We start from the raw sequence: 23,414 nt of genomic DNA on the forward strand, positions 1-23,414 counted from the left end.
GTTGTTTGTGAAGAGGCTGACACTAATGAGCAACCGCCAGAGTTCACACCAGTTCAATTCCCAACTGAGCATTTTAGTGATGCTTTGGTGAGAATCTTGTTTTTGTGGAAATAACCTCAGCTCTTTGTTTCCTTTCGTTAGCTGAATCTGCATCCAAAACCCATAAGCACAGCTCCCCGTCCCCAAGTGAAAATGGAAGTTGAGATGAAACCAGGATTGATAAAGGTTCTGAGAACAAGCATTGCATTCAGCTGAACATTTGTCATTGCCCCTCAAAGGAGGTGCAAGGAGAAGCACAGATCCAACAGTGTTGCTCAAGTTCCTTTGCAGTAAACACGGAGAGCACGGGAGCTCTAGTGCTGACCCGAGGGAGGGAAGGGGTGCAGCCAGAGCTGCACTCAAAGAAGTCATGTAACTAGGTAATAACAGATGAAAGAGGATCCATCAAAAAGTGTGTGTGCTTTTATGGGAAAAAGTATCTGACCTCATCTTTCAAGAATACCATCCTCAAAGTTTTTGTCTATCAGCTCACACAAGGAAAAATAAATCTCTGTACAGAAGGAAGAAGGTAAGCCTTCGTGCTGTTTCATCCACGCTTCGATCTGAAATATTCAAACAGAACAAAAACCATAAGCACCATCTGATGCCTGAATGATTTCAGCTCCTATTCGTGGAACAGTCAGGATTCACTTGGTGGGGTCTGTGATTTTGTGCAATTCATACAAGGCAGTGCTAGACTTGGTACTTGGTTTGTCTCACAGCAGAGCATTTTCCAGACCCACTACTCTAACAGTTTCCAAATGAAGACTGCAAATGAAACATCCGTTTCTCATATAAGCAGCTCCTTTCTTTGATAAGAAGTACTGTCACTACTTTGGGCCATATAAATGTCCAAAGAAGAAGCTCATAAATAATTTTCTGCTGTGTCACTGAAAATACTTCCATGACCTCTCATTTCCTAGCTACAATCTCATCCCATAAGCAGCGCTCCCATTCCTACAAATAAAAATTTTGGGGGTAAAAATGCAATCATGTGAAACAGAGGTGAGAACTGTGCTTGCACAGCAAAGCTCAGCTTCTGGCAAATAAGCCAGGAGATGGAAAAAGAGGTGGTGCAGATTTCTGTGTTTTACTAGGCACTAAAACCCAGTTAAACTGCTCAGCCCACAGAGAGGGAGGGGTTTGGAGCACCATGCAATTGTTTTAAATGTTGCAAGAGCATATGCCAGGAAGTGTCAAAACTCTTTCCACACCTTCAGCAAGACTCCCATAAGGAAGGACCAAATTTCGCTTCCAGTTGTGTCTACCAAAATTTTGAATTGATCTAATTCTTGGTAGATGCATCTGGGATTCATGTACTTGCACCAGAAAAACACAGTTATTACAGGCATTTGTGCAGTGCTTCTGAACATAGGTGCAAGGGCTGAGATTTATTATGCCAGCCCAAGAACATGTCCTTGCTAGGATACTTCTCAATGCAGTTTTCCCAATGACTGGTAGGCACTGTTGTAGGGAACAACATAAAATGCAAGTGGGGATGAATGTCACTTCCTTAAGCCATGCAGATGCTAAAACTTTTTCATCTAAGCTCTGCCTTGCCCGATGAGGGCAGAATTTGCCACCTTGCCCTCAAGTTCTCTTTCTTCGAAAGAAACAGAAAAGAAACAGCTCGTTACCTACTCTTCATGTTTGTGGGACTGCCAGCAACACTGATGCAGAAGGAAACCGTTTTCATTAGTTGTTAAAACAGCAGAAGTTTGTTTTGCTTTGGCTGCAGCGTCCTTCTGACTCCCACACAGGAAATATTCATGCAGTATTACACATGGACAGAATGTGTCCAGTTCCTAGAAGTCCAAATACAAGAAATTGTGGCCCATTTTAGCAGCTATGCTGATCTTGAATTATGAAAGTGACGGCTAGTTTGCTTTCATTTGTAATCCTGGGCTATAACTCTTGAGTTCTTTTCTTGTATTTTCCCTAGACTTCCAGATGACCTTTGGCAAAATGCATCCTTTCAACGTGTCCTTCACCCCTAAAACAAAGATCATGACCAACTGCTGAAAGAACTAGCCCTTACTGTTAGTTCGTGGACAACTTCCTACATATACAAAGATGCTTCTGAGGGGGAAATTCATTCTTGCTGGCTTCTATGAGTGCCTAGGTACATTTTGCTATGAGAAAAATAGCCACTGTTCCACTGTGTCTGTTCTTATGAAACTGGCCACATCACTGAGCACATTCACAAGAGCTTGATGTTGTTTTATTTGCACTTTCATTGCAAGGAGGAAGAATTTTATTTGCCAAATGCTCTTCCCAATGCAGTAAGTTAGAGGATTTCTCAATCAACACATGGAGCTTATATATAAAAGACAAGAGGTTAAGCAACATTGCAGTGCCCAATGGACCATCTGGTGAACATTAGGATTGTCAATAAATCACAACAGCATCAGTTCATCAAGAAAATTCCATTTCAAACCACTGATGAAAAAAAAGGATGGGAAAAAACTCACAAAAATTGGTATTTTCATGTTTTATAAAAACAGGAGCATTAAACAACTTTAATCTAATTTCACTTCTTTTATTGGTTCTCTTCTGATGACCACATGGCTTCACATACTGAATGTTCAGCCTTTTGTCTTGCACAGAAAAGCACAATGAAATAAGTTGGTGCATCATCACAGGAGAAGCTCATCTTTCATTTTAGTCTTTCTCCTCACCATGGGTGATAACGTAGCAGAGGTTCTTATAGTCAAGATTACCAGAGACATCTGGAGGGAAAGCAGCAAACATCTGGTTGATCTGCCAAGCAAACAGGAGATAAGTATTACAAACATGGGACTGCAGGACAGCAACAAGTACTGCTTTTCCTTTTCAGTCCAGTTCAGCTCCCTTCTGGCCTGATTTGTTAACTACTATGGAAAAAATTTCTGTTGTTTCAGTAAAATTAAGATAGGAGCTAGGTCAAAACTACTTAATACAGTCCTGTTCAAATCAAAGTTCTGTATCAAATAGCTCTCCCTAAAGTACAGATCAGCCCTAAGTAATGTATTCCAGCCTGTACGCCAACCTGCCATGAACAAACTCCACTCAAACTCTTCTTCTGAAAACAATGTCCCTCTCTATTCCTCCCAGCCATCAGAATCCATGTTCTATCTCACACGAACCACGAAGTCAGTACCTCCTTTCAGAATTCATTTCAGATTTCAAACAAAACAACTCTCACAGAAATGGAAAACAGATTACAGTCCCCACCCAAAGACATTTATACTCTGGTAAATTCATTGCCCAGCTCACCATAGGAAAGAACAGCAAGAGATAGGCCATGCTTACACTTGGATAGAAGTCCAAAGAATCTGTTTGACTTTGGTTTAGCCATGGAACTATTCAGAAGAGATGCTTTGAATTGTTCCTATTTGCTAAAGCTGGCATCAGCCTTCTCTCAGACTGGATTTGAGCTGAATTCATGCATTTAAAGAGGGGCAAATGGTTATTGCTGGACAGACATCCCTATTTCGAGTAAGGCAGAAGGTCCTTACCTCTTCTTGACTGAACCGGTCTGCTTGTGTCATAAGCATTTCTTTGATGCTGTGCAAATAAAATGAAATAACCTGATTAAAGGGTGATAATGACACATGACAATTCAGATGGCAAGATCCTTCCTGAAGTCACATGAAAGAAAATCTGTGTGACCGCATAAATTAGAGCTGTTAATCCCTATATGATATTGTAAGAGATTTTCTGTGAGCACCCTTCAGTGTCAGTGCCTCGCTCTGCCAACTTATTTTGCTTTTGTGACATTTTATAGAGGTTTAAAATTGTTTAAGGTTATTACTCTAATTGTAATACAGCAACTTGGTATGCCTATCTTAACCTAAAATGGTACGTTTTCTCACTGGCTCTTTAAAGTTTGGATCACTTAACAAAACCAAAAGAGAGAATATTTTCTGTAAAATCTGAGGATGAAAGGAACAGAGCATGAAATAAGAAAGAGGACTTGAAAGAGAACTCCAACAGCTATTCCAAATCATCATTTGAGAATCCCTTTATTTGCATGCAGTCATTCCCAGAGGAGACTGTGAAACTGTGTGAGATCTGTTGTATTTCACAGCACAAGATCTTGATCTGGAGTTACAGAACTGTAACAAGGAGCTTATCCACACACAATCTGCATTCTATGCAATTACATCAAAGAGAATATTTTGGGGACAGATCCTCAGCTGATTTACCCTCTGTTTTCAAACCTGTTATAGGAGCTCAGTTAAGCATGTAATTTTTTTTACGTAAGCAAATAGGTGAATAGGAACATCAATCCAACCCCTTTGGACAGAATGACTGTCTCACTTATTTCGAAGCATAGAAAGAGAAAACTGGAAAAGGAAGGTTCTGGGTAATGTATAAGGATCTTGCCCACAAGGCCAAGCATGGAAATATTCTGGCAAGTTCTGGGAAATACTCCAAAGTCACAAGAGAGCTTAAGCAATCCTGTATGTTTTCTTTGCACTACTTTCCCATGCGCCTTACTTAGCAAAGTCTTTCTTCATCTCTTCCTCTCATAGTGCCATTTCTGTCCTTGTTGGGCTGGTATTTGTTATGTGACTGCATTTCTTGACATGGAATTCCTAAATGATCTCTGGTTGGAGGAACAGAGAGGTCATTCTCATCGATGTAAATTGATCATTGGATGTATGTGCACTGGGGCAAACAGCATCAGCAAATGTAAATAGGAACTGTGATCCAGGAAGGAGCTTGGTGAATAGAAGGAAGCACTTCTACAGCAGTTTTGTTAGAAGTCACAATAAACTTCATCAGAAACAGGACTGAATTAAAAAGAGATTTGGGCGTGATGTATCTTCTACTTACATGCTTGAAGTATTTAGGGGAAAAGATCAAATATCTAATTATAATCTTCTGATGCATAGCCCAGTAGGCTCTGGCACACTCACAAGGAAGAAGGACTGAGTTAAGAATCTATGCACATTTTCCATTATTTATTTTATAGGGAAATGAATGCTCACCATTTCCAAAGCTAGAGATGATGAACTTTTTTCTTTCTTTGTGTATATAGATTTCTTTTTTAAAGACTACTTGCTTCTAAAAAAAAAAATAAAATAAAATAAATTACTACCACCTCAAAGTCTTCTGGGCAAAAAGGATCCATTTGCCTTGTTGTGGTTATCTAATGCTATCTCTTGTCCTGCCTGACAACAGTTCCTTCTCCAGTTGTGAATATTTTGTTGCCTCCTTGTATTTTCAAAACATTTTCCCCTGTAAAAGCTCTGGGACACTTCGTTATTCCCCTGGGATTTCCCTTCATACGTTGTTTTCTCAGGAAAAAAGGTGAGTTAGAGTGAGCAGTGCTCTACAGCTATGATGAGAAACATCCCCAGCTCAGCCAGAGCAATCTCCAAAGAACCAGAATGCATTTATGCTCTCCGGGTCCATTTTCATCTGGTACAAATCTGTAAAGTTTTATTGGCATCACCATTAGACACAGTTGATGTTGGCCTGACTCACTTTGTCCAATGAATGGCATTTACTGAACTGAATCATCTAACCTTTCCAAAAGCAATGCCAGTTTACACCAGCCGAGAATCTGATCTAAAACACTTTTTCTTTTTGACATCATGCTAGAGGAAGGACTTTATGTGTGGTATAATGATGCAGACAAACAAACTCTGTCATTGAATTTGGAAGTAAGTTACAAACTCCCGAAGCTTCTGGAAAGGTTAGAAGGCTCCATCCCAGCTACCATCAAATGGACTAAGTGAGTCATTTCCAGACTAGAGGTGAAAACACGCAGAGGGAAGAGCCATAAAAATCCCCAGAAGGATGTTAACTCCATGAACATAAAAAGAAGTTCTGATTAAAAGGTCACTGTGGCTGGTTTAGGAGAGGAACATTCCAAGATTTTTTTCATATGGAGAAATATTATTTATTAGCATTAACTGTCATATTGAAAGGGCTGCATGAGCCAACGTAAAAATTATTTCAAAACCTTCAAATGTCTAAATTTTGGAAGCAAATGAATAGAAGTTAAACCTCAAAGACATTCATGGAATTGATTTAATGGTTTGCTCTGTAATGATCAACAATACCCTCGGGTCTAATAAGTAAACATTATGCTCTGTTGTGGTGATGAACTGAAACAATTGTCTAATGTTAGCAGTGTAATGGGGGTGGGAACAAGGTTGACCTTTTCCATTAAGTTTAAAAAAAAAAAAAAGGATTTTTCTCTCATCTTCATTTTGGAGTGTGATACTGCATTCCTAATTTGCCCCAAACTCCAACCGGCTTCCAGCATCTGAGGAATGTAGAACTGGATGCAGGGTGGCAAGCTGCAGATTTTGTATGCAGGACATTGTTACAGATAGTGGTGGGAAATACAACATTTCACGGGTTTTGTATCATCACAACGTTGTATTTCATGGTTGTGATTTCACTTCTGTGTGATCTGGCCTATTAGACAGCAGGCTACATTTTATTCTGATAATGTTTGAGTCAACTTCTGATGTGTTACCAAGAGTGTTCTTCCCATGCTATTTGATAACATTAACCTCAAAGAAATCAGAACAACTGTTAACCCTCTGTTCCTTCCTGTTGTTTACTACATCCACTTGTTGCATCTTGATTTAATTAATTTGGATGTCCTTTGGTGAAAATATTGTCTCTTGGCTTTGTTTTTTCACACTGCTTACCATAAGAAGGACTCCACGATATCCATAATAGGACTCTCATACCCACTGGGAATTAAGTGCCAGTGTCATAAAAAAAGCATTTGGGTAACAGAAGGAAATACTGTACATGATTTTCCTATTCTAGGAAAGTAGGATTTGGTTCCCTAGTAAGCTTCTTGTACATATGCTTTAGAAAACTTACCTGAGCTGGCTGCTGCAGTAACAGTATAGTCCTCAAATTCACCATGGAATTTAGTCATATGCATAAATCAAGGCACATAAAACATTTCACCAGAGCCACGGGTCAGAATTCCTCATACACTGCCCTGATTTGATATCGTTTATCTCGTTTACCTGAATGCCTGCTTACTCCATTTGGATAGTATGAGGAGGATTTACATTTGTGTAATTAGCACTTAAAGTCCTTTCACCCTGCTCTCTTGGTGTAACAGGTTATGAATACAAATTAGGTCCTGCCTCCCTATTTAAATAATAGCTACATTGATAATAGTTGCCATATTATTAATAGTATTATTTGCTTTGGCTCTCAACATATCTAGTGGAAATTTACAGCAAATTCTTGTCTAGAAGCAGAAGGCTCAAACAGTAAACATATAACAAGTAAAATGTTTTTACTAAAACCATGTCCCAGAGTTAATTAAATTGATCACTTTTTTAAAAAGGGGGACTTGCTTTCCCATTTCAGTTAAGCTCTGACAGTCAGGCACCAGACATTCATTTTATTTTTACATATGGAGTTAATCTACAAAGAGTCATGTGTTGATTTATATCCAGACCTTCAAAAAAAGGCTATCTAATGGCCTACATGTGATTATATTTCTGTTGCCTCTTGCAACGTCTGAAGACAATAACATCTCTTTTTGGTATACAAATACATTTGTACAATAGTCTAGTCTTACAGCTCTGGCTTACAAAGCTTGCCTGTCTCTTAAAATACTGTGAAAAAATACAGCCTTTAAGGAGTTCTTTAAACTTGTGCTATTTATTATTAATAATATTTAAAAAGAACTTGAAATAAACTTACTAGTCTGCCTTTATGTGGCCTTTTCCTTCTGGGTCGAAAATCTTAAAAGCATTCAGAATGGTTTCTTCTGGGTCCGTGCCTAAAATTAATGAAATATAATTTAGAAGCCTGGGTGTATCTGTATCTGCTGAATACTTGCTATGTAATCATTGCATTCACTGGAGAACACAGCAAAATGGAGAATTCTGCAGTTGTAGGTTTGAAGACAAAGGTTCCTTAAGTCGGCAGCATTTGTCATGTCAGATAAACAATAGAGGTGAATAGTTCAGTGCTCAGAAGCTTTAAAATAATAACTCATATATATTCTGTGTCTGCAGGAGAGAAAACTTCCAGGAACTGGTCTCCAATATCAGTACCCAGAGGATTAGTGGCTTTCAGAAATGAAAATATAACAAACTGTTTCCCTCACTGGCTTCCTTTAATCTTGTACTGTATGTTCCTTGCAAAAACACTTTTTGATGTTACTTGTTCTTCACTATATAGAGAAGAGCTTACTTCCTCACTAAATGGAGCTCATCATAAAATCTGGATATCAGTGGAACGCAATGGAAGCGGGATGATCAATGTAAAGTGGTGACTGGCTCTTATGCTCTGTAGCATGCTTCCACTTCAGTATTTCTTCACAGCAACACAATAGGTGTTATTTATATAAACAGGATGGTTTAAAGCACTGGACTGCGGCTCCAAGATTTTGCCTCTGCTCGTAGTTGGGCCACAAACTTTTGGTATGACTTTAATTTCTCTGCTCCTCTGCTCCCAGCAATAAAATGGTAGTAAGAGCCTTCATTTTCTTTCGTTCTTTATCCGTCCCATCTATTCAGATTGCAAACAAAAGATGCATCAGAGAATAGTTTTCACAGTGCCTTAATCTTGACTGGGATTTTTTGACTATTCTATAATACTGTAGATTCTGAGTATTCTAATTTACAGACAGTTTCCACCCACACCAAAAGATATCCTATATGCTCTGTTTTTGACTGTTCCTCAGTATTTCAAAACATTATAGTAGTATAATATAAATCATTATTCATAACTTCAGGAAACCAAACTTACAGGCTGGTACACTGACACATGAAGTTACTTGGGATGCTGAAATGTTGAAAGTGTGATTTAAAAAAAAGAAGAAAAAAAAAAAGAATCCATTACTATTTAAATTTATGTTACAAAGTTTGACAGTGAAAGAACCAGAGCAGAACCCAGGCATTATTCTCTGATTTAACAGCTCAACTATATACACTCCTGATGTCTCCTGAGTTTTCTTTGTAATCATAAGGATTAGTAGTAGAATCTTAGTAGATGTGATGGTCATTGAGCAGAAGACTAGATGGCCTCCTTCTGGTCATACACTGTCCATATATATTTTTCTGCCAGTTTGGATGCAGTGTATTCATTGAACAAATAATCAATATAACGAGCACTGGTACTTAATGAGTGCTTTGATTGTTCTGTGAACAGAAACTTTTTCCATCTCTGAGGAAAAGTCTGCATTTAAAGTAGTCACCACTGTGTGGGGGATTTTTTTTTTTTTCCTCCTTACTGTGTTTTACATTTTCTGCTCTGTCATATCCTTGGACTTTGGCTTTGAAGAGAAGCAATGCAGCAGGCATTCTTTATTGATTAGCTGGTAAATAAAGTGGTTTCTTTGATGTGCGGCATCTCTGTTTTCTGTACAAATTGTATTATTCTGACTCCCTGTAGAAACAGCTCCATGTGGTTGGCATTAACATAAACTGAGTTTTGTTAGCTGTTCATCTGGCATCATAATCTCTATATACAAAGCTAAAGCTCATCCGAAAAATCCCAGCTTCCCCTTTATGACAGAAATCAATTATAGCACAACAAATTTTACTTAGAAAGCACCTTTCACCAAATTCTCTGAGTGGTACTTAGCTAATAAAGAGTGTTGCAAAATTGCCATATCCACTTCCTCTAGCCTTTTTTCCCTTTCTAATTGCACTACAAAGGCTCTTCATCCCAATTAGTTTTGATTGGGAATGTGCAGTCTTTTGGCTCTGCTTCCTTTGCATGACAAACCCAACCAGAAGGGCATGACAAGCACAGCTGTGATTTTCCCTTCACCAAATGGAAAGAACAAAAACCTTCCTTCTCTTCTTGTAGCCAACAGGAAACCTGCAAACAAGAGGGGCATGCTTTACCATTCACCTTCCTGTGCTGGCGCTGGTTTTAGGTCACACAATTGGCAGGGCCAGACTCTGCCAGCCTCAGCAGTCATAAGAGACAAGAGGGAAGAGGAGGAAGGAGGAACAGCTCGCCTCCATGCTCCATGAAATGATAAGCAACACAAAGATACAGTAATGTGCAGCAGGGCACCCCATCAGAAACAGCTGTGCATCCCAGAAGGAAGATCACAGAGCAGGGCACTGCCTACTTTATAGGATGGTATCCAGAATGTAAAAGAGTGGGTACCACTGTGGTGAAAACAGAGTGATATCTGGGTAATACAGTCCTCCCCTCAGTGTCAGCCTACAGCCTCCTCTGTCACCCTTATACTTCCCAGAAATCCTGTATTTCTTAGCAATAGTGTGTTTCTTTGAGGACTAGTTACATCAGTATTTCCTACTAGATTTCTTTATTTTCTATTCCAAGGGTAGGAAGTCCTTCTTTGGAACTGTACTCAGCAAATACAAAGCCACAGGTAAGCTACACAATACAATAAAACTTTCTTAAGAAGATGTGATCAGATTTTTTAATTTTTTAAGTATGTCTTATTTCTCTTATCTGCATAATTTTTACCCCAAGAAAGAGAAAAAGAGAAAAAGGGAATTGAATAGCATTAGTTGTTTTAACAGACTTCTGGAATGTGCTTGGGCAAGGCCAACTACCTCGCTCTGAGGGCCAAGGCTTTGACCTATATCAGATGCTCACAGGAAGATGACCAGAGGCTTCTCTTGGTTTCACTCTATTTTATAGCTTCCAGACACATTCAGTATCAAAGATCTGAGTAAATTACTAGCTTCCACACAGAATTTAGTACCCATCTTTTCTCACTACATTCTTATATATTCTAGCAATATATTTCTGAGCCAAATTCATCTCTGCTATCATTCTAAATCCACTGAGATTAAATTAGTCCCATTTATTCATTCATTAGGAGTTATTCTGCAAAATCTTCATTCAGCTTAAGCCAGTGTCCTAACTACCACTGACCTCAAGTGAAAGCAAGCCTGGGCTACTAAGTTACTGATGTAAGAGAAAATGGGGGATACCATGATGCTTCTTCAGGCCCTGTAACTACAAAGATGGTGCAGAGGTCATGTATGCATAATGAGCCAAAGGAGTGCAGAAAGGTTTTTCAGAGAAATGCTGATGATAGTTTTAAACCATCTAACACTGGGAGGAATACCAGCATAGTGTGAGCAACAGACCTCAGCCCAGAACTTGCAGATGGTGAATAACTTTTCTGCAGCATCCTCCAGGCAGCCACGATCTCATTACTTTCTAGACCTTGTGGTATTCCATGTTAGCTTATGCAAGCTGGAATCACACCTTTGATTTGTCCTCTGGACCATCCCTCTGCCTTTTCATACTTCATCTCTGTCTGCAAAAATGGAGATCACTCCTTGCCTTTAAGCATTGTTCCGTGGATATATTATTATAATTTGCAAGGTACTGAGATATTTCAGTGCTGAGCATCTTTGACAGATACCTGTCCAACCCCCCAAAGGTACTTACCTTTCAGTTTTTCCCCAAACATTGTAAGAAAGACAGTGAAGTTAATGGGACCTGGCGCCTCCTTCACCATGTCTTCTAGCTCTTCATTCTTGACATTCAGACGACCTGCAGCAGAGATCATTTTTCATAATAAATCCCAAATTGTGTTTTAAAAAACAATTCCCATTCATCTCCTCCCACTGGGGAGCTCAGGGCTCTGTGTAACTTCACTAATAACATGGTGGAACACAAATCCAGAATACACCAATGCATTCTGAGGAGGAATACAGAGCAAAAGATAAAAAAAGGAGTAAGAGGGATAAATGATACAGACCTGGCCACCAGCAGACCAAAGAAGGGGCTACTTTCAATTAAATTCTTTTTCATTTGATTTGTTGTTGTTGTTGTGTGTTTTTTCTTTTAACCTCAGGTGAAAAACAGACTGTGTTGATATTAATATAGCAAAGTTTAAACGTGACTGAAGTGCATCCAAAGTCTCAGGCTTTGCCCTCCTGTATATTGAAATGTTGAGTAGAGAGCAGATGGATGAGTTGAGCAGTCCTGTTCCTTCCCCATCATTGCACTAGACTGTTGAGAATTTAGAATCCAGCATCCCTACTCAAATTGAGTGGTAATTTGCTGTGACTGTACTTTATAAGCATTGAAGGGCTTCACTGAACGTGAAGGATAGCAGAATGTGGCCTTAAGAAATAAATATTTCAGGGCTACAGTAGCTAGAGGCCAAAGTTTGCAAACTTCTTTGTCACAATAAAGAGTTCAGGAGCTTCTGCTCTTTGCACTGACTCTACAGCAGTCTGATTCCACCCCAGGGAGCACTAGAGATTCTTATCAAACTCTTTTTAATAAGATCCAGATGGCAAAAGCCCAAATGCCTACATCACTGTTCAAGCCTCAAATGTTGCAACATGGATACAGCTTCATGTTAGGGCTCATGAGCATTCTGATTTTTCCTTTTCTTGGGAAGTTTTTCTTTAATATGCTTGATGTTAGCAGGATTGCAATGCACATGTAATGGACAGTACCTAATCTCATGACATGCACATTCCATCCCACATCAACAACGCACAACAGCACAGAACCTCACATGAAGTTTTCCAGCTTTGGTGTGGGCAGAGGGGCATCTAGTCCATGACAAGAACGTTAATTGGTAGATACTGCATGACTCCTAGATAAAAAAAGGTGCAGCTTGTGAAGCCTGGCTTCAGAAGCAAATCAGAAATGCCTGGCATGGACCCCGACTTGGGTGGGCTTTTTATGAAATAGTTGCAAGGGAGGGATCAGTGCATCAGTGCCTTTGGAGAGCTGCCAGCTGCACAGCTCTGTAGCACCCGCCAGTGAGTCCCAGGGAGACCCTCCTTTAGTGTCTGAAAGAGGCTGCTCAGGAGATTTTCCAGCTGGAGCTACGTAGTGAAGATAACAACTACCATCAAGGAGGAAGATCAAACTGAACAGGTTTCCCTTTGCACAACTAATTCGAATACAAAGCACTGTTTCTTTAAGGTTTAATTTAATTATTAATACCAGCTTACCTAGCGCAGCAAATGTGTCTCTCAAGTCTGCTTTGTCAATAAAGCCATCCCTGTTCTGATCCATGATGGTAAAAGCCTGTTGGAAAAAAATGGGCAACTTATTGTCACACCGCATGGGACAGTGCTACAGTCACAGACTAATACAGAGGAGTGTTATGCTGTAAATAATATTTAATTTCCTTTGATTCATCCACACCAGGTCACATCATTGCACTTTCCTCACTTTCAACACATTACTGTACCTTGGCAAGGGACTTAATTAAACCCACCCAAACTTCTTCTTACAAAATTAATGCTCAGGGCAGCATGGGGGTGGGCAAAGCCAGTGCTGACAGCTGCTGCCATTCAGGCTTTAACCCATAAAATTTTGGATTAGGAGCTACTCCTGTGTGTTTTGTATGCTTCCTGTATCTTCTTCCTTTGCTCAGCTATCATATTCTGTCAAACATTTAATTACTGTAAGTAGTTCTCTGGTGTTGAGAAGTCTGTTTCCTCTTGGCTTCAGGGTGATTCTTCATACACAGGCAGCTGAATTTCCAAAAACACTGAGAAATGTAGGATTCACAGTACTGTTTATTCACAGTTTATTTCCCTTTTCAATAAATTGCATCCGTCAGCCTATATTCTGTGCTCTGACTGACCTTGATGCTTGACCTTAAATACTTCTTGTCAGGCAAAATTTAGCTTCTGATAAAAATCAAACATTCCTTATCCAGCCAGCTAACTGCTTATCTGTCCGTCTATTTACCTATCTGTGTGTCTGTCATTTGCTGCTATCACACTTTTAATGTTTCATTGATTTTGAAAGATTTTAATGACCTGAAAGTCCCCTGGATATACCATGGGGAGTATCAGTAGAACCAGGCACATCTCTGAAGCTGTTATCTGTCAGATGTGCACATCGATATCCGCGTGTATCTTTATGATGGAATTATTTGTGTTTCAAGATTATTATGAAAAACAACCCTCTCCTTGGAATACAACCAGTCCACTCAAGTAACTTTCAGAGTCCACTGCTCTAGAGGATGCAGTGCTTTCCACAACTGTATTATAATCAACATATCTTCAACCAGTTTGATCACCAGTTTCTTACAGAGCCCCACTGCTCACATTCCAGTTTGCCATGTGGTAACTTGCAGCAAGCGTGTTCCCAACCCTTCACTTACCTGCCAAGCCACCACCTAATAAAAAATCAAGCTCAACTCTTTATTGTTGATAAAGCATCCCCACAGTTTGGAAGAAAGAATGAAATGCAAAGACCAAAGCAGAGCCCAACAAAATCACAGAGTGTCAGGCATGTATCTTAACGAGTGAAATTAATGTAAAGAGGTGATGCTGATACATTTTCTAGTGAGCTGGTTGAAATCCCTATGTAATACTGTTCTGATAAAAAATGACTTATCAGCCAAAATGCATTATTTGTTCCAAGTAGGCAGTCCTTAAACACAGCGTGGTCTTGGTTTTTAACTGGACCTCTCCACTGCCTTGTGACTTTGCCATTATTCCACCACCATTCTCCCAGAAATGTTCTAAGTGTCATCTTATTTCAAGTAGTTCAAAAATAACATTCTGACCAATTGCTCTTTCTGGTGGCAAATCTTCAAGCAGCAGTCCCCAGAGAAAATAAAAATGGAAGTTCATAGGATGCTGACAGAGGTGGGAGATGGGAGAAGAGTGCTAAAAATATTCCCATTAAATTTGGGGAAATTTTACCTGGCCTGTATTTACAATCCTTTGTAATCCTCTGACAGTGCTTTTGATCTCATTCAAACTCAATCTCACTGAGCTTTACTGATGAGAATCCTCATGAAAAGTAAAGCTGAAATCCACATACACCAAATGAAACAGCAGCTATTTATCACACTGGAAACAGCTTTGGAGATGTGAGTTAGGAAAAATTAGGAAAAAAATAATTTAAAATGACGAATCTGTGGAAAATGTGATGGTGTCACAGATATTTAAAATGCCTATTTGAAAAAAAAAAAAACAACCACCTCCAAACTCATCAAATTATTTGTTTTTATTCATGCACCAGCTCTTAAGCCAGCTAATTAGGTTTGCCTCATCACAGCTAACTGATCAAAGAATCCATGAAGCATGGAATACCAATTCTCTGGGACCTAAAAGATGCTCAATTTGTTAACCTCAACATGTTGCTTTATTTTATGGGCATTTATGGAGAAAGTTGGCTGAGGATTTTCTGGTATTTTGGTTTCTAGTTTGTGGGCAGTGTTAGATGGGCAAAGAAGAATATTTCTGTTACCATTGTGGAACAGTCCAGGAATTAATGACCTGATTCAATACAACACCTCCATTCAGGATAATACTTGAGCATGCAAAATTATTCTTATTTAAAATAGCACTTAAACTTAACTTTAAATGTATGCCCAGGTATTTTCCTGAATTGGGGCTAAAGTGGATGAGATAATTTTCCTTTATTAATTTTTTCAGTGCTCAGGGTTTTTTTAAAATAAGTCTGGAACTTGAAATGAGATGCAGGGAGAGACAGAATGAATGAAAGAAGGAATGAAGGAAAGAACAAACAAACACACAAGGAAAACGATATACCAGCCAAAACCACAGAGATGATTCAGAAAACAACTGTGTGTTCTATTAAAGCAGATGGAGAATTGAATAAGGATTACAAACAAAACCTATGTTATTCATTAGTAATGACAGGAGACTATAGAGAACAGAAGAATAGTGACCAACTTCTTTGAACTCCTGGATCTGGGTTTGTTCAAACATAGAGAATACATTGGAGCCACCTTCTATCTTCTTCTTTGCCTTTTTTGGAGCCTGTAATACAAAGAAGAAGATCAAAAATATATTACCTTGTCTGTTTACCATGAAAACAAATTCCATCTTTTACAGAAGGTAAAATATATACAGGCACTTAATACAAGATGATTGTGTTTTGTGTTTTTTAATTCAACCCACAACAGACATTCACATAAACAGACAAAAGTGGGATAAAATATGCTTGCTTTAGTTACAGCTGAATCTCTCACTGAGGGTTCCTGCTATTCCCCTGCTCTAGCTTGGAGCCGGACAGCTTGTATAAAGAGGGACATCTTGTCTCTGTGCTGTGTTAAAGAGGTGAGGAACCCAAAGTGTGGCTCTGGGTATCACAACTGCTCGTTCATTGGGCAGAACTTCCTCCTGCACTGGCTTTGCAGAGCTCTGAACTATGGAAGGAGCAATGTAAAGTCACACTCAGAGTACAAAGTTAAATTCCCAACCTGTTGTTCTCAAGAAATACAAGCAGTGCAGGTAAGTCCCCGTACAAAGTCCTTTTTCTCAGGTCCCATGCAGGGACAGGCAGCCAGACTCAAACATTAGGCCCTGCAAGAAGACTGAGCTCGTGAAATACAAAGGGAAATTATATCATTTCCTATTGACTTAGAAAAGTTTACAAGTCTGCTCTGTCTGGACCAACACCAAACAAATCCTTCCTATGTAGGCATGCCTTTTATACTTGGAGAAGAATCTGTATTCTTGCACTGACCTATGATATCACACTATGTTGCCTTACCAGCCCATGCATTTATAATACTCGAGATAGTTATCATCAATAAAAGGTAGGGCTTGCTTTTATCACTGTTCTGTAGTCAGAAGACTGAGACACAGAAAGACTTGGGAGAGAGCTGTGATGTTATCTAAGAATCCAACACTCACTGGAAATCAGTCAGAACCAGACATCCTCACGTGTGTCTGAACAAGGGCCCAACCAGCTCACCTGCCTAAGACAATACAGTTTTTGTTTTCCAGTGAAGAACAAAACCTGTGATTCCTATGGATTACAGACGTATTCCAACCACAGCATTATCTTTACTTGGGGCAGGATAATGAACCACACCACCGCCTTTTGACTTCCCTTGCAGATGGATTATTCTTTTCTTTATCATTTCTACTTTTATATTTCATCATCACAGTCCCACCTGGTTCTCATGTCATGGAAAATTAGTCTTGGTTAGTTTGGGCTATTCTGTGTGAAACAGAAGGGAACTTCTACTGTCTCCTTCCATCAGAATAAAAAAGCATGTGAATGTTCCAATTCAATACTGATTTCAAATAGCTCAAGGAGCAGAGCAGCTCAAGGAAATATTCCCACCTGACTCTGTTTGAAGTATATGTTGTCTGATCAATTTAATTTGCCAGGCAGATTGCTGCACTCAGCCATTCTGCTTCAGATCCCAGGTTGAAAATTAGGGCTATAGTAGACATTCACCCACATGTCCACACTCCAGACCTGCCAGTCTCTAACCAGCTAATGCAAAGCAGTCAAATCTGGAAATAGGAATGGAAAAAAAAAAAAAAGAAAAAAAAAAGTGTTTGTAGTGAGGAGAAAAATATGGACAGAATGCCACCACAGGCATGGAAAAAAGAAAAAGCGAATAAGTGGATTATTTAATAAATGTAGAAATATTGATTTTGGAATAAATAGATTCCCTCCTCCTCCTACACATGAAATAAGTGTTATTTTGAGCAGTAATGGGCAATCCTCCACATAACATGAGGTGCCTGGTGGAGGTTTTCAGCACTTCCAGCTTGACTGGAAATCCTAAGGACAACCCTAAGTTTTTACAAGGCATTTGTTCCCCGAGGTAAAAAGAAAGCAGATGCTACCCAGCACAATGCAAACTGTCTGGGGGAGCTGACCATACAGCATCATCAGCCTTTGGGATGGGGAAGTGAAACCTGTGCTCCTGTACTCACGTAGCTGGTTGTTACAAAGGCAAAATGTGCTTTACCACTCTCATGCTCTGCTCTGCTGTGACCAAATACAGAGAATCCATTTTCAGCGTGATAAATATACCCCATACTAGCAAGCAACCTGCATCTCTTTAAACTGAAACCACAGTGAGGAACCAGAGGCTCCAGCTGCAGGTTTTGTTCACTTTAAATGCCAAGCATTGGCAGTGCCTCCATCATTCCTCAGTTTAGCAGGTCTTCTGTGGTGTAAGTCTCTAAGCAAGGACTGTAACTGTAGGAAAGAGTTAGACAAACCCAAAAGCTGCAGATCATTATCAAAAACAGATCAACAGAAAAGAAAAATACCCCAAACACCCTCAAAATTTCTTGTGTTAGTGAAGTCCTATTCAAGGCAAAAAAAGACTGAAGACTATTTATCCAGAGAAATTAATCTCAGCACAATACTTGTTTAATGCTTCTCTCTGGTTCATCATTTCCAGGGCTGATAAAAGAGTTCAGTGTCCATGTGGCTCAATCTATCTTTTGAAGCTCTGGCTGTAGATCTATTTGTGATCTACTCGCTTGTGGAATGGGGCTGAGACCACCAATACAATTCACAGGGCTAAGAAACAGCTGTCAGATGGAATGGCTTCAAGCTATGTATTCTGCTATCTTGGATGATCTCCTCTCTTTTTGGATATGCAGTGCTGGAAATGTAATTTATCTGCTCTGAAAATCTTGAAAATTCATGATCACAGAAAGAAAGTGCAACTTGGTTTTTTGTGGCTGATGGGTGGGAAGGTGGCACGAAGAGGAAGGCTGAGAGATATGGATGTGGACAGGAACTGAGAACAGCACACTGTCACTGCTGTTCTGGTGGATCAAATAAAAGGCAGCTCTAGGAGAAAAGAAATAGGTCTCTGCTGCTGCCTGACAACCCCAAACACTCCACAATTTTTTGATGAATAGAATCAGGACTCTTAAAGAATTATGCAGCAAAAAGCAACACAGAACTGAGCAAACGTGGTTTCTGAATGTCACAGTTTTATAAATTTAGTAGGTGACCTACAGAGGAGCAAGTGGGTGACTGATACATGATTGCTGTCTGCCTTGGTTTCCCCATTTGTAAAATGCAGAGTGCACTGAGCAGCACTCTATGATGATAGCTGCTCTATCTTTGCAATGTGTGCTTTGAGACTGACATACAAAACACGCCAGATGAGGAACTGAAGAGCTGGGGGTCCCCTGGGCTCAGATTCCAAGGCACAGCAGTGGGAAGAATGTTGCAACAACTGAACAAGCCTATTAATATTCCTGCTTGAGTGCATTAATCATCCCATTGTGAAGAAAACAACACTTCACTTTAGAAGAGAAACCGCAGGCTTGTTGCATATCACTCATTTGTCTTACTAATGTTAGCAGTCACTCAATTAGCCTGGATTTTAAAGGGTCTTTCTTTTTTTTCTTGTAAGATTCAGTTTGTTTTAGAAGCTTTGAATGAAAAATTGAGCCATACCAAAATATGGCCCCAAGAAAACTCCATTGCACCAGGCACTTGCTTTGAGCTGCGTTTCCTTCTCTGCATTTCTCCTATTTGGCAGCATCAGGGGACAGAAAAGACAGGGACAGGGCTGTGACATGGGCAGCAGAAGCCACGAGTACATGCTGCCTTTGCCTCTGTAGATGGAAGAGGAGGGATTTATTCTGTACACGATGTTGGGAGCAAAGGTGAGTTTTAAGTGCAGCAGAGTGACAAAATCTCTGATTTCAGAGTAACCTGCAAAGAGAAGCAGTCAGGAAATCAGGTTATGTTCCAGATATCCCAGAAGAGCATGACAGCACGGCCAAATGGCTGCAAAATAAAGAAGGTACAGCTGCTCCTCACACGGTGCTCAGGCGCACGCAGCTGCTCTTCTACCTGTGGGCAGTGGCCACCCCTGCTCTGTGTTTTTGCCAAGCAGGAGCATCTCCTCAAACAGTCAGATAAGAAGGGCAGCACTCTGCCAGAATCCACATCTTTGGTTTGATTTGGCTTGGGGTGGTCAGCTCCCTCTTTGGTCCACCACATCCTCAACCACGCAGAAAATACTCTGGATAGGTGCAGGTGACACAGTTTGATATTCCTGACAACCTAAGTTAAAACATAAGCAGAAACACTTCCTCTCTTGGCAACTTATGATGTCTTGTGCCATTTTTTTTTACCAAGGAGGGCACCGACCATTTCCACTGATGGCTGAGCAGATCTCCTGGAAGGGAGCTCCTCAGAGAAGCACAGCAGATATGCTATTAGGAGCCTGATTCTGTTGTCTTGTACCTCTGTACAACCATTATGTGCTCATTCTGCCCAGGGCAAACTAGTCATAAGATACTAACAGCCTTAAACTGCATTGTTTCTCATTTTACACTTCCTTCCTTTGCAACTACATCTGTGACTACAGAACAGACAGCAACATCCATCATCTTGCTCCGACTCCATCCCCTACTGCGATCCGCAGTACGATGCTAACTCTGTGCTACCATTACTTCTCCATCCATCATGCTCTCTCTGTAGTTTTCATCTACTCTGGGACCTCAGTACTGACATTTCCCATCTCTGAGTTGTTTTCATCATCAAATCCAGCTTCTGAACCAAAAGTTACATCTTAGGCCCATCCAAAGGAATTGGGGATTGTTGTTGCAATAATTTACATTGTGTCTGCACCAAAGACCCCAGCTATGGAAAAGCCATCATATTTCAGTATAGATTAGGTTCCTTTTGTGGCAGGTGAGCAGCATTCGGGCAGCCCAGTGCACGCCCCTCAGGGAGCAGTCTAGAGGAGCGAGCAGCATAACCTGCTCTAAGGGCACAATTTGCATTTCAAACAGGCAACAGCCTCAGATCATTCAAATAAAAACCCACGTTATCAGAGCTGAGAAACACAAGATCTTTTCATTACCTGCTCTGCACTCGCACCGATCCCTCCCTTCCCATCCTCGCTCCGTTTCAGATGCAGTCCCAGCCTCCCACACATGCACAGACACACACACCTTTGATCCCTGCTAGATACAAAAATCTGTTGGCCTGCATCCTCCCTGCTTCCCGCTCCCGTGTGCTGCAGCATTCTCCTTTGCCCCACATAAAATCCCTTTCCAGTCTCCATTCTTCCCTCTTGCAGATGCACAGAGATCCTCACGTGTCCCAGGAGCAGGAGGGCACCTCTCCAACCACAGACTGCTCCACCCCTGTGACCCAGAGCTCATCAACCGCTTCCCCATCCAACAAACCTTTCCCAGCACCCCCACATCACCCTGCAGCCCCTCCCCACCTGCAGACACACACACACACACAGATACTGGAGCTGCATCTGCGGAAGCACACGCACACACACTCACAGCCAAACACACTCTGTGTTTTCAGTGGGTGACATCAGCACTGCTTTGCTGTTTCAGTACAGCTGGTGCATTCCAGCAGCAAAGCTGTTTGATCAGAAGGCCGTCTGGTTTGGGGTACCGGTTGCCTCCAGCATACAGTTTGCTATGAGGTGTCACCGAGCTGAATGAACACAGGAACATCTTGCACAACCTTCCTTCTCTTCTTCCGTATTCCCCCTTCCCTCCTTTCTGTCCATGCAGACATTGCTGACCCAACATCACCAAAATTCCCTCAGACTGCACTCAGAACCCCACTCCATAGCACTTGTGTGGTCTGCTGGTGTTGGAAAAAAATGCTCTCTCTCAACCCTGCCTCTCCTGTTCTCATCAGCCCTGTATGTCAGAGCCTGGTAGCACTGCCTGACTTGTAATTATTTTTTACTATGCTGCTTTGTCTGCACTAATCCTTTGAAAGTAGCTTTAGTGCACATCTGAAATATTATGATGCTATAAAACCTCTGTAATATTTATAAATCCCATAAGACATCATAAAGAGAGAAAAAAAACCTCCCCACAGAGTTCATCTAGCATAATTACATATACATTTCCCTCTGATTAATAAAAAATGATCACTTCCTTATGTAAAGATATTCTTCAGCTTTCTTTCATTTAAGGCTATTTTTTTCTTTCCATGTTAAATCTGTTTCATGTGTCCCTGTATAGTAAGGTACCTCAGAAGATATTTTCCCAAAACAAAAGGCGTGATGAAAAGAACCATCACAGAGAATCATCAGCTGAACTGGGAGTAAGGAAACAGAACAGTCTATTGCTATATTGTCACATCTCCTGATTTCACCACAGAAGGTCCTGAAATATCCTCGAACATCAAGCAGGCAGTGTGTCATCCCTCTAAACAGAAAGAACTGGTAAATATATATATATTTTATAAAGAAAGAGAGAAAGAAAGGAGGAAGGAGACCCAGCACTTCTTGCCCCCCCACCTCCAACAAAAGGACTGGCTGAGACCTCAATGAATCTAATTTAAGGGAAGCCTGGAAATACACAGCTGGGGAGAAGGACACTGTCCATTTCTGAAACAGTGGTCAAGGACATGACCAGTGACTGGTGTGCTCAGTGCACATTTACACTGGGCTTGCAGGCTGAATCTAGATCCTACGTCTGTGTGTATATTTTAGAAATGGCTTTGAATGGGGTTTTATTCTGCTCTCAGATCACATTCTTCACCTGGTTAAATGGGATAAGATTTGAACTAAGTTTTGAGAAATGTTTTCATATACAACTCCCTCTCCTGTGTTCTCCAGAATCAACTATTCCTTAGCCTGAGGGAGCCACTGGGCAGCATTACTCTAAGGCAGTCTGAAAAGGACCTGCAAAATGGAGAAAACAAGAGAAAATCACCAGCTTTTCCTTTTCTTTCTTTCTTTTTTTAAATTTTGGAGTCATTCCTCTGAATTTGCAAAAGATGAAGATAGAGCCCAGCCTGCCCGCTGCCCCTCAGGCTGGAATTCTTTGCTCCTCAGAATCACATCAAATGCACCTTTGGTGCACAGGGGCTGTTTGAGTGCGAGTGAAAAGCCAGCAGTGAGCAAAGCAAAGATAAGACAAAGAAATCTCTGCGGTACTTCCTATTTCTTCCCCATCTCAAGAGCAACACAATTAAAATTAGAGAGATATCCCTTACTCTTCCCATCATGCCATAGCAGACCTTAGCACTAATTAACACCAGCCATGCCAATCATCAGTAAATTAGCCTTGGAAAGAGATGCACAAGCTCTTCCCTTCAGCAAGTGCATCTGTGTTCCCTACCTTACCCATTGTTGAACACACAGAAAGTCCTTGGAAGTTCACAGCTCACTCGATGGGATATATCTTCATTTCGGATGTGATATTAAGTAAGAGATGTCATGGGGTCCAGTGTGATCATTACTGCTCTGTTAGAACTGTCACGGTCAGAAAGAAATACAGAGAAATATAGAATGACAGACATGGAAAGAATAAAACCTACCATGCTGCTGCTTCTCCTCCTGTCCCTTCTCTGCCAACTAGTCAGCCAGCAAACACAATGCCAATTGCCTCTTTATATAGTGTCACCAAGGAATAAAAATATGTCTGCTCCAAGTTTAGACAATAGATGTAAGATTGGAAAAGTGCAGTAATTGGATCCCAATACCATTCCAAGCATCTGTTCCATGCACAGCTTTAGCTTTCACAGAAATAATGCGGGAGATAAGAGTAGGCAGTTGGGATACAATTGTACAGCGCTCACAATGCGCTACAGCTGAAGGGACTTTCCCACCTACTCCTAAGTAATGAGCACAGGGCATGCACTGAAAAGATCTTAAATGAACATGGCACCCTGAAAATGTAGAAAGAAAACCACACTTCTTGAGAAACACGCAGAGGAAA

At 40.5% G+C, this 23,414-nt stretch overlaps 1 protein-coding gene across 1 annotated transcript; it reads right to left on the reverse strand.

Moving 5' to 3' along the window:
- Positions 1-2,561: 2,561 nt before the first annotated feature.
- On the reverse strand, positions 2,562-23,170 carry MYL10 (myosin light chain 10). Its single transcript, XM_031591844.2, has 7 exons — positions 23,014-23,170; positions 15,654-15,740; positions 12,942-13,017; positions 11,413-11,517; positions 7,720-7,798; positions 3,537-3,585; positions 2,562-2,799 (listed from the first exon to the last, which is right to left on the reverse strand). The coding sequence occupies exons 1-7, from the start codon at positions 23,014-23,016 to the stop codon at positions 2,701-2,703; spliced, it is 498 nt and encodes a 165-aa protein (XP_031447704.1). The 5' UTR covers positions 23,017-23,170; the 3' UTR covers positions 2,562-2,700.
- Positions 23,171-23,414: the final 244 nt, after the last annotated feature.

The sequence above is a fragment of the Phasianus colchicus genome, chromosome 21, assembly GCF_987193195.1.
Source record: "Phasianus colchicus chromosome 21, bPhaCol1.hap1.1, whole genome shotgun sequence".
NCBI lineage: Eukaryota > Metazoa > Chordata > Aves > Galliformes > Phasianidae > Phasianus > Phasianus colchicus.